Here is a 12538-nt window from a genome sequence, read left to right on the forward strand (position 1 = left end):
GATATTTTTGCATATTTTTTCCAATTGACATATTTCTACCGTGGAACAAAACTGTTTTCCTTTGTGCACCTACATAATTTATACCATGGTTAAATGTAAAGTCCCCACTCTGCTCAACTGCTGTGCTCAATTTACCCTTAGTAATGGTAACTCCACAGCAGTGTAACATTTTTCCAATTCCTACACAGATCTTCAATTAAAACTGAACAAAAGTATAAGGAGCGTTGTGATAACGCAAAAGCAAAAATACTGCAGAACTAGAAGTCAAAAATAAAAACAAAGCTGGAAAACTTAGATTTTTTTGCATTGAGAGAAATAGAGTTAAAACTTTGAATTCGAGTGACATCTTCAGAATAGAAGAGAGATAGAAGTGTGGATTTTGTGCTGTTGAAAATGATGGGAGAGGGTCAGGTAGAACACTTTCACCCCACCAGCTTCCCCATTCAAAGGAAATATTTTAAGAAAATAAGAAACAGGAGCAAGACTAGGTCATGTGCCCCTCGAGCCTGTTGTGACATTCAAAAGGATTGTGGCTAATCTTTTCATGGAATCAGCTGCATTTCCCCGCCCACTCATGTTAACCTTTAATTCCTCTACTGTTGTAGAATCTACCTTCCTATGTATTAAAAGTATTCAATTCATTTTGGCTGATTAAGAATAATAATTCACTAGAATAAATTAAAATTTGTATTGAGTGCTCAGTGCTATAAATAAAAGCTGTGCAGTATGAAGTTTGACTAATTTCTGAGGGTCGCAGCTAAGAACATGATCCCTCACTCTGCTACGCCGATATTCTCCTCCATAAATTTCCTTACTTGTCCTCCACCATATTTTAGAACTTGGTGACTTGTGTTATATTTTTGATTGGCCGCAACAGTTCTCTGGGATCTCATCCAATTAGTTATTCTGTGTTTTGAACTGATAGATGGATAGAGTAATTGCTGGCTTTCATAGTGAAAATGGCATCACATGTAGCACATCCACCCACCCTATTATCCAAAAGCACTGACTTCACAAGTCTGTATGACTCCATGTATTTACAGTCAGCAATATATTCAAATTAAGCTTTGGGTTAACATCAAGCAAATATTTAATGTATTTGTTTTAAGTTTCTATACTTTAACAGAAGCTTTTAACTGTGTAAAAAAAGTTAACGGCTCTGCTGAAATTGATTTGTTTCAGAACCAAGGTTAGCAATGCGACAATGTAACATCCTACACAAGGACAGAAACTATTTAAAAGGGAGCTGGATAATTTCATGTACAAAAGGATGATGTACCTCACGGTTACTGAAGTCTCTTGGTACATTTGTTTTTTGGGGGGTTTAGATAGGAAATTCAAAAGTTACTTTTCTCTAATTCAGGCTTTTTTCAACTGTTTTGCATCTACTGAATCACAACTGCTGATGTTTGGAATGCCATTATACTTATCTGTAGCATAACCATTGGGATAAACTTGGTGAGGCCAAGTGAACTTTTCCACTTTATCTCTTCTGTATATTTGTGTGTAACAGCCATGTCCATTTCCAAATAAGGAAGGCAATTCCTCCCAGTCTAGTTTATTTGCTAATGTTTTTGAAAACTTTTAAACATTAAAATGTTTATGAATACAGAAGAAGTATAATTTTCAAATGGCCATTTCAAACTCTTATTTAATATATCTAAATCCAAATAACAACTAAATTAATAAACCAATGCCATTTTTATTCAGAGTACTTTTATTACATACATTTGTCCATGAAATGAAGGAACACACACCCACATAACACATCTGATTGCAGATTAGGAACCCACTTATTGGTCAACAGGAGAGGTTCTGTACATATTTATTTATATTTTCCTATCTTTGTGCACAAAGCGGCCAACTGTCCAATCTGTCTGTGAACAGTGATTATATTTGCATGAACATGACATGTTGTCTTTACCATAAAATGTCTCGTCACAATGCAATAAGAGCCAATTATAAAAGCCTACTTTTAAGTATTCATGAACAATGTTGACAGAAACAAGTCACAGAGAAAAGTTTAAAGCATGGTCTTTGAATATTCATCAACTGTAATGCATCATGGTGCTTGTATGTATGGCTGGACATTTTGTGAAGTTAACTTGTAACCAGACCCACGTGGAGCATTAATCAGTAAAGGTGTACCAACATATCGAATCCATGTAAATATATTTTATATAACAAAGGCACATGAGTTACAGAACAGAAAATAGATTGGCCACAATGTAAACATGTATAAATTTTAGAAAAAGCTGTTGAGGATTGCTTTCCAAACTAGTTAATGGTTTTCACATTTTAGTGCCCTAAAAGCTTTCTCTATTTCAACCAAATGTTCAGTCACTATATGCAACGTTATCAGTGTGAAGAGTATGATGCCTTTTACGGAAAGGGGGAAATGTTGTTATTCATCTCGCTAAATGTCAATTAAAGTTTCAACTTCATTAATTAAGAACAGAATTAATCTTTTTTTGGATAGCTAGTTGCTTGACTTGTGAACTTTCCTGTGACTACTTATAAATAAACATTACAGGTATACTATATCTGCTAAGGCATCCCATATGTTTTTTTTTACATAAAATGAGTTGTCCACAATCCACAAATCCGATTTGTAGAAATGTATTAATCTTTAAAAATCTCATATATGGGCGGAAAAACCTTTAAGTAAACTTACAACAATAAATGTTCATATTCTAATATGTGCATACACATGGGTTTGTTCTCACTAACCAATACATGTGTATAAAATATACTGAATAATAAAAGCTTTGAAAACTATTCATTGATTAAAAATTTTAAAATGGAATAAACATTCCAATTGTTGTGATAAGGCTGCTGGCATTCAATTTTACTCAACTAGCATTATGCCTCCTACCCCCATACCCTATGATCATATGGGTAAATAAAGTTACAGCTTTGGTATGTTTTAATGAACAACAAATTATAGAATATGTGTTACTACATTTAGGACATTTTTTCAAGGACAGTTCACAAAGCACTGCATACTATACATGAAAATATATATTGTAAAGAATATGATATGGCTGCAATCATTCATCACTCTCAGACTCTTCCTCATTATCATCAACCACAGGGGCCTTCTGAAAGTGGTCCTGAGTTGTGTACATTTTGGTTTTAACAGTGCAATTTTGATTCATCAAAATAGCCTAAAATAAAATAAATTCAAGTGTTATTGTGCACAGAGTTTTAGCAATCTAAAGCAACTACTGCTAAATTGTTTGCAGTCTCTTACCATCTTTTCTTCCTTGGCGGGAGGGCTTCGAAGGAAAAAGCACAATGGAGCATATATTATGTCAATGATACCAATAATTATCATTAACCAAGGGAATCCTATTGTTTTAGCAATGGCTCCACCAGTTGAAGGCCCTGAAAGGACATAATAAATTAGAGAAGGGAAAAACAGTATGCTAGTTTTTAGATTAGATTCCCTACAGTGTAGAAACAGGCCCTTCGGCCCAACAAGTCCACACCAACCCTCCAAAGAGGAACCCACCCAGACCCATTTCCCTCTGACTAATGCACCTAACACTTTGGGCAATTTAGAATGGCCAATTCACCTGACCTGCACATCTTTGGACTGTGGAAGGAAACCGGAGCACCCAGAGGAAACCCACGCAGACATGGCGAGTATGTGCAAACTCCATAAGGACAGGTGCCCGAGGCCAAAATCGAACCTGGGCCCCTGGTGCTGTGAGGCAGCAGTGCTCACCACTGAGCCACTGTGTCCCTAGAAAGCATTTGAAGTTAAATAGTTTTTTTGGAATCTGATGAATTCCTTGGAAGTGTAACCTAAGCATTGTTTCACCGGTTTTAAGTAAGTTTTGGTGTTGCTTTAAAGTTTTATGATGATAAAACTAAGCTAGGTGTACACCAATTAATTAGTAGAATCATGAGAGCAATAATAATTGTTACACTGACTGTACATTATCTCCATGATGACATAAGGAAAAAAAATCTATTTTGAAATTAGAGCCACTAACAAAGTAATAAAAACAAATTACTGAAGTCTCCTTCTCCCCTCAAGCTGTTCCGATCTAACCTGTTCAAGTTATTATATGAACCAGCTTAGTCATGTTACTACTACTCAGGGTTTGAGGCACCGCATCTTCAATCAGAATTTTAAACCACACATACTTTGCTGTTAAGATTGTGCCTGTGGAAAGTAGATCAAGTGAAACATTGCAGTTTCTAATTCTTTCAATCATTTCTAATTGCATTAATGTCATGTAATTCACACTGATTAAAGACAAAAATATTTTTCTCAAGTTAATTGCATTAAAAATAATTTAAGGTGATAACTTTATTTCCCATCATTGCTTCAATGTTTTACAATTGCAGGAAATGATAGGTGAATGAGTTGTACTTTAACATTATCCAGAATGATTACAGTTGCTATTGCTTCTACTGTAGCCAGTACCCGTAAAGGTATTTGCTCACAGTTTGGAAAAAATGAGATAACAAGAATCTAGAGGAAGTACATTCCTGTCAGGATGAAAGGAAAGGCTGGTAGTATAGGGAATGCTGGATGACGAAAGAAATTGAGGGTTTGGTTAAGAAAAAGAAGGAAGCATATGTCAGGTACAGACAGGATAGATCGAGTGAATCCTTAGAAGAGTATAAAGAAAGTAGGAGTACACTTAAGAGGGAAATCAGGAGGGCAAAAAAGGGACAGAAGATAGCTTTGGCAAATAGAATTAAGGAGAATCCAAAGGGTTTTTACAAATATATTAAGGACAAAAGAGTAACTAGGGAGAGAATAGGGCCCCTCAAAGATCAGCAAGGCAGCCTTTGTGTGGAGCCACAGAAAATGGGGGAGATACTAAATGAATATTTTGCATCAGTATTTACTGTGGAAAAGGATATGGAAGATATAGACTGTAGGGAAATAGATGGTAACATCTTGCAAAATGTCCAGATTACAGAGGAGGAAGTGCTGGATGTCTTGGAACAGTTAAAAGTGGATAAATCCCCAGGACCTAATCAGGTGTACCCGAGAGCTCTGTGGGAAGCTAGGGAAGTGATTGCTGGGCCTCTTGCTGAGATATTTGTATCATCGATAGTCACAGGTGAGGTGCCGGAATGCTGGAGGTTGGCAAACGTAGTGCCACTGTTTAAGAAGGGCAGTAAAGACAAGCCAGGGAACTATAGACCGGTGAGCCTGACCTCAGTGTTGGGCAAGTTGTTGGAGGGAATCGTGAGGGACAGGACGTACGTGTATTTAGAAAGGCTAGGACTGATTCGGGATAGTCAACATGGCTTCGTGCGTGGGAAATCATGTCTCACAAACTTGATTGAGTTTTTTGAAGAAGTAACAAAGAGGATTGATGAGGGCAGAGCAGTAGATGTGATCTATATGGACTTTAGTAAGGCGTTCAACAAGGTTCCCCATGGGAGACTGATTAGCAAGGTTAGGTCTCGTGGAATACAGGGAGAATTAGCCATTTGGATACAGAATTGGCACAAAGGTAGAAGACAGAGGGTGGTAGAGGGTTGTTTTTCAGACTGGAGGCCACAAGGATCGGTGCTGGGCCCTCTACATTTTGTCATTTACATAAATGATTTGGATGCGAGCATAAGAGGTATAGTTAGTTAGTTTGCAGATGACACCAAAATTGGAGGTGTAGTGGACAGCAAAGAGGGTTACCTCATTACAACAGGATCTGGACCAGATGGACCAATGGGCTGAGAAGTGGCAGATGGAGTTTAATTCAGATAAATGTGAGATGCTGCATTTTGGGAAAGCAAATCTTAGCAGGACTTATACATTAATGGTAAGGTCCCAGGGAGTGTTGCTGAACAAAGAGACCTCGGAGTGCATGTTCATAGCTCCTTGAAAGTAGAGTCGCAGGTAGATAGGATAGTGAAGAAGGTGTTTGGTATGCTTTCCTTTATTGGTCAGAGTATTGAGTACAGGAGTTGGGAGGTCATGTTGCGTCTGTAAGGACATTGGTTAGGCCACTGTTGGAATATTGCGCGCAATTCTGGTCTCCTTCCTATCAGAAAAATGTTGTGAAACTTGAAAGGGTTCAGAAAAGATTTACAAGGGTTGGTGGATCTGAGCTACAGGGAGAGGCTGAACAGGCTGGGGCTGTTTTCCCTGGAGCGTCGGAAGTTGAGGGGTGACCTTATAGAGGTTTACAAAATTATGAGGGGCATGGATAGGATAAATAGACAAAGTCTTTTCACTGGGGTCGGGGAGTCCAGAACTGGAGGGCATAGGTTTAGGGTGAGAGGGGAAAGACATAAAAGAGACCTCAGGTGCAACGTTTTCACGCAGAAGGTGGTACGTGTATGGAATGAGCTGCCAGAGGATGTGGTGGAGGCTGGTACAATTGCAACATTTAAGAGGCATTTGGGTGGGTATATGAATAGGAAGGGTTTGGAGGGATATGGGCTGGGTGCTGGCAGGTGGGACTAGATTGGGTTGGGATATCTGGTCGGCATGGACGGGTTGGACCGAAGGGTCTGTTTCCATGCTGTACATCTCTATGACACTGGAAATAATTTAGTTGATTAATAAAAATAAGCCCAATATTTATACATTTTTAAAAGTGAGTTACTCAGCGCATAATCAGAATTAAAACTGAGTTAATTTAAATGAGAATCAATGGGCGATGAGGTCTTTTTTATCTCTGGCTTTTGTCCTAATTATTAGCTGTTATCAGGCAATCACTGGTTTTCTCTTCTCTGGTTAGAATAAACATGGTTAAACCACAGAAATCAGGTTACTATGTGTTCATCTGTCTGCATTGTGTTGCGTATTCAACATTACTCCCAAATACCTTGAATGGATTTTCTTTGTGTTCTGTCTAACAGGAGTACTCAAGACTGCCTTTACACTTTAGTTCTCTCGACTTCAGGCTTTGAATCTAAAGTGTAATTGAAACTGGGTCAAAAGCACACTTTGTGCCATCAACTCTCTTCCAACATGAAAAAATGGAAATGCAATTTGCTGCTGGTCTTTGTGTGAAAATCCACTTTACCTGATAAAAAGTGCAATGGAAACCTGAGAATGTAACAACAGTGTAGGCACACTGCTGCTCTAGGCAGCTCCAAATCCCATCAATTCTTGCAATGTAGTGATACAGTGATGTATTTGAATAACATCACTTTTTCCTCTCCATTGTCATGCATCTCTCATTTCCATTATGTGTGACATTCAATCCAGGCTTCTCTCAATGCTATTATTTCCCAATCACAGATATATTTCCTTCCCTTGTGGGGCTTGTGCAGTGGCAGCATTTGGGGAGCTCTGACCTTGTGGGTGTGAGGTAGCAGAGAGAAGATAGTGGAACTCACCCTTCTGGAGAGCATTAACCTTCTTACTGACCTGTGAACTTCTCTTAAACTAGGAGTAGCCACCAACCTGGGTGGTTCTCTATGTCCAGTTTAGCTGTGTCTGGTGATGTGGTCTGTTTTGGCACTCTGCAGAAAAAAGGGTGGCCCTCCTCTTGTAGTGGCTGTTGTATTGGGTCTAGGATTAAGTGTTTGTTGATGGAGTCCGTGGATGTGTGCCATGCTTCTAGAAATTCTCTGGCTGTCCTCTGTTTAGCTTGTCCTATGATTATTGTGTTGTCCCAGTCGAATTTGTGTTCCTTGTCATCTGTGTGTATGGCTACTAGGGACAGCTGGTCATGGCATTTAGTGGCGAGCTACTGTTCATGGATGTGGATTGCTAGTTGTCTGATTGTTTGTCCTAAATAGTGTTTTGTGCAGTCTTTGTATAGAATCTTATAAATTACATTGGTCTTGCACGTGATGGGTATAGGATCTTTTGTTCACAGAACGGTGAATCCACTTCAAGAGTGTACAGAAAAGCCACACACAGACCAGATCACCAAATACACACAAGAGAAGCTGCATTAGGACCCTGTTCAAAAGAGCCACAATACACTGCAGCACTCCCGACCTGTGAAGTGAAGAACACCTCTACAAAAGCTTCACCAAGAACAGATATCCCCGCAACTTCATCTGCAGATGCCTAGCAGACAAGCAACATGACAAGAACATGTCATGACCAAACTCACTAGCCATGCTATCTTATATAAAATATATAACTAATAGAACTAACAGCCAGACTTCTCTGAACACTCTGATTCATGACCGCCCATAAATCGACACACACACTCCAACAACCCACCAGAACAAAAGACCCTATGGCTATCATGTGCAAGACCAATATAATTTAAGATTCCTTGCAAAGACTGCATGATAAACCATATAGGACAAACAAGCAGACAACTAGCAATCTATATTCACAAACACCTACTAGCCACTAAATGACACAAACAGCTGTCCCTCATAGCCATGCACACGGATGACAAGGACCACAAATTTGACTGGGACAACACAACGATCATAGGACAAGTTAAACAGAGGACAGCCAGACAATTTCTCAAAGCAAGGCACTCATCCATGGACTCCATCAACAAACACATAGACCGAGACCCAATATACCAGCCACTACTACTGACAACCGGAAGCAGCAGGAACGGAACCAAATAAGTTCCAGAAGAGACAGTACAGCAGTGCTTCATAGAAAGCTCCAAGAAACTGAAGATGTCACCTAAATTGGGGGCGAAACATCTGCAAATCAACTTTCAAATTTGGTGAACATATCCACGACCATGACAAATGGAAGTCTGTTCAATGTTGCAGCTCTTTTGATAAAGGATTAAGGTAGGATATAACTGCCTCTATGTAAAAACTGATACTCATTATCTGATGCAAGTCATATCTAAAAGGTTCAATCTAAATCTAGCTGAATTATAATCTGTTAATGATAGAAATGAGCTAACCCCAAGAAATTTTAGCAAGAATTATAATTTGTTAATTTTGCTAACACGTTTTGGGTTAGCTCATTTCTATCATTGCACACAGTTCTCATTGATGAGAGATTGGCCTAGACAATGGAGTATAAACAAAATTTCAAGGGGTGATTTCATGAAACTGAAGATGATTAGTCTTTCTTGTCAGTAGCCCTGAATTTATTCTGACAAAAGATCATCTATCTGAAATATAAATTCTTTCTCTTCACAGATGCTGCCTGATCCATTAAGCATTTTCAGCATTTAAAAAAAATACATTGGAATTTGCCTTTTACTGTTTTCACCTATAATCCCTTTTCCTAATGTGCTCTAAACTGAAATGATCCTCATGATTAATTTTTCTCATATAAAACATGTGGATGCTGGAGATATGAAACATACAAAAACAGAAATTGCTGGAGGAACTCAGCAGGTCTGGTCTGGCAATATCTGTGGAGAGAAAACTGAGTTAACATCTCAAATCCAGTGACCGTTGATCAGACTGTTAGCAGCTATCAGATGAGTGGGTAGGTGGAGACCAAACCCAGGGAGAGAAACAATAGGTAGATAGGTAGACAAAGGGGTTGTTGATAGTAAACTAGGAAATAAGAGATGTTAGCTAAGTGATCATAGGTGCTATGAGTAATTGAAAATGGGTTGGCTGCACTGAAAGCAACCCATGTCATGTCAAAAACTGGGGTGTGGGGGTAGATGATAAATATGGAAAGAGATGTTCAGCTCTAAAATGGTTGAACTCGAAGGTTGGAGTCCTGAATGCTATAAGATGAGGTATTGATCTTTCAGGTTGTGTTGAACTTCACTGAACCAATGCAGCAATCCTGAAACATTAGTTTTTCTAATCGTTTCCTTTGTAATTTCTTTTTCCCCTCAAGACTGACAGATCTGATGTCTAACCTTTCCTCCTAACTCATTCTCCAATACTAGCAATTGGTCTATGAACTGTTTCTGATGTTTACTTCGAGGGCTCTGATGCTTTTCTTGAACTTTCATGAGCAGGCTAACTGTAGTAAATGAATGCTTCATGAAAATCTATTGTGATAGTAACAATTGCCACAGACTTTTGCTGATTTGGAAATATACCAGCATTTGATTTGGTTTGTTAGTTACTGTCCTAAATTGAATGTCCTAAATATTGAATCCATTCTCAGTTTGGATCTCTTTCAGCTTCTCCCCAAAATAGTTTGGAATCATTTATTAAATACTCATATGTCTCTTCTTTTTTTATCCTCTTCCAATGTCAAGTATCTCATACCAAACTGTGAATGTCATTGGTCATATTCCTTTCTATGACAAGTTTTCTACATTCTTCTGTCACAGCTTTATCCGTCTTGACTGCTCATTAATTTAGTATTATCTGAAAATGCAATTCATTTTATCTGATATTTCTGAATGGCATAGAGATTGGAGGCCAACACTAACCTCTGAGGCTTTGCTCTCAATCTTTCATCCAGTCCAACATTGCTTTCCTTGCTAATGTCCACAATTTTACTGACTGTTATGTTGTAAACCTCTCCAGTACTGATATGCAGTTTTGAGATTTGGGAAATTGTTCAGCTATATGGTAGATTTGAGTCATTGGACTTTTATATCTTGGCCAAATCATATCTTGGATGCTATATATATATATAGTTTTGATTCATTAATATTTTACTCTCCCAACGTCTCCCATTTACCCAGTAATTACCTGAATATTTCAGATGATATATGATTTTTGTGTAAAATAAAAGCATTTACCATAACTATGAATAATTGGATTGGACAGTGTCATCCATTGAGGGTCACAGCATTAGTGGTTTTAACAGCCTTCAACAAACACCATGTCTAAGTCTGAGCTTCCAACCCATAGTTCAATATGGATACCCATACTTTTGTTCTATAAGAATACAAAATTTCATCACTCTTGAAACATTGCCAAGCAAGCTTGCTTTGAATGGTCAGGGAAGTACTTGATCAGCAAGTAACTCTCAGCCACCAATAAATTAGAACATTTCATCATTTACTTCATTTCAGAAACCGGTGTACAAGATGGTTGCAGCAATGACCCTGAAACAACAGCAACTACACTTCAAAAGTACTTCATTTGCTGGGAAGTGTAAGAATATCCAGTTACCCTTCAACTGATGCAGCAATATAATAACATTCATTTCAGGCCTTCTGGAATATTCTCTCTGGATAAAGCATTCAATATAAAAATTTCTTGCTCCAGTCTGAGGCCATCTAGTGTTCAATTAACAGTATTCAAGTTCAATATGTGCAACTGTGGACTTAGAAGTGCTAAATTAATGCAACATATTTGATTTATCTTTCAACCAAGTTTTAAATGCTTCTTAAATTCCCAACAGTATTATGTAAACTTACCTAATGCAAACCCCATGCAAAATGCCACATCTGCAATTGCATAAACACTTCCATACACAGAGACGTGACGCAAGTCCACTAAGTAACCCATAATAGGCATCATAGAAGAATCTACCATTCCTAAAAAGAATGGTACATTGATTAGGCACGATCAAGTTAGTTGCAAACAACAAATACTAGAATGATTCAAAGCACATCTTTTAACAAAATCATGGTGATTGTTATAAAGCAATTATTAAAATTCGTTAATATGCTGAAAAATCATATTTCAAACTTACTCTCAGGTATCTATGTCATCTTGATAATTATCTAACAATAAAGGTATGTTTGACAAAAAGGTCAGCAACCTAAAATCTCTTCCCACAGATACTGCCTGGTCTGCTGAAAATTCCCAACATTTTTACTTTTTATTTAAATTTAGATTGTTCCAAAATTTTACAACACATGGAGAGTTTATTATTTTAAAAATGGAGTGAAAAATTCAGATGTACATACATAACATGTAGTAATTACATTGCATAATGTTATTATGAATTAATTCCAGAAAATTCAAATGATACATTTAAACATAATTTACACTGATCATTTAACCAAGAAAGTGTTGTTTAAATGTTGATTAATTAATTTTATTAAACAATTCTACTGGTCTAGGAGAGAGCAAGACTGCACTGGAAATGTGTCAATAGTACAAATTAAGTAATACAGTGAATTGGCACATTGGCTTTTTAATGTGGAAACTTGGGTTTCAATTTATCTGTATTAATAAAATACAATTATGATTTTCTCCAGCAATATTAATTGATGCAGTTTACCAAAAAATACCATTTGGCTTGACATGCCTGTTGCTCAATCTTTTGCACAGATCAACACCATGATCATGCCATTTAATTGCTTCATTCCATGAAAATAGATTTAGTAATTGACAAGATGTTCTAATTGTAACTTAAATATTAATTCACTAAAATTATGCTGCTAGATACACGATGTACTCTATAGATACTGGTCTGAGGTTTGTATATTTATCACCCTATGACTGAGGTAAGATTTCATTTGAGACAAACTCAAATAAATGCAGAGGGCTCCACACACTCAGAGGATAGTAGAAGATAAAAATAGTCTCCTTAATTGTTGATCTTGCATTGTCATGGACAGAAAATCACATTACTTTGACATAAATACAAATGTGGAGAGAAATACAAGTTAACATTTCAGGTTCAATGACCTTTCTTGAGAACTGATGTAGCTAGGTTCTTCCAACACCTCATTTTTGACTTGGGAACTCTTATAGTCTTCTGGACTCAATTTGATTTCAAAGCTTTAGGGTTTGAGGC

The 12538-nt window shown here is 37.5% G+C and overlaps 1 protein-coding gene across 2 annotated transcripts in view; it reads right to left on the reverse strand.

Annotated features, from left to right (window-relative positions):
• Positions 1-1698: 1698 nt before the first annotated feature.
• slc18a2 (solute carrier family 18 member 2) overlaps positions 1699-12538 on the reverse strand; it is a 37757-nt gene continuing 26917 nt past the window's right edge. For both annotated transcript variants that reach the window (XM_072557335.1, XM_072557336.1), the window contains 3 exons: positions 11208-11327; positions 3254-3387; positions 1699-3167 (listed from right to left, as the gene is read on the reverse strand). In XM_072557335.1, the coding sequence (XP_072413436.1) occupies positions 3051-3167; positions 3254-3387; positions 11208-11327 (371 nt within the window). In that variant the 3' untranslated portion in view covers positions 1699-3050. The remainder of the gene's footprint in view (positions 3168-3253; positions 3388-11207; positions 11328-12538) is intronic.

Source organism: Chiloscyllium punctatum, chromosome 38, assembly GCF_047496795.1.
Source record: "Chiloscyllium punctatum isolate Juve2018m chromosome 38, sChiPun1.3, whole genome shotgun sequence".
Classification (NCBI taxonomy): Eukaryota; Metazoa; Chordata; class Chondrichthyes; order Orectolobiformes; family Hemiscylliidae; genus Chiloscyllium; species Chiloscyllium punctatum.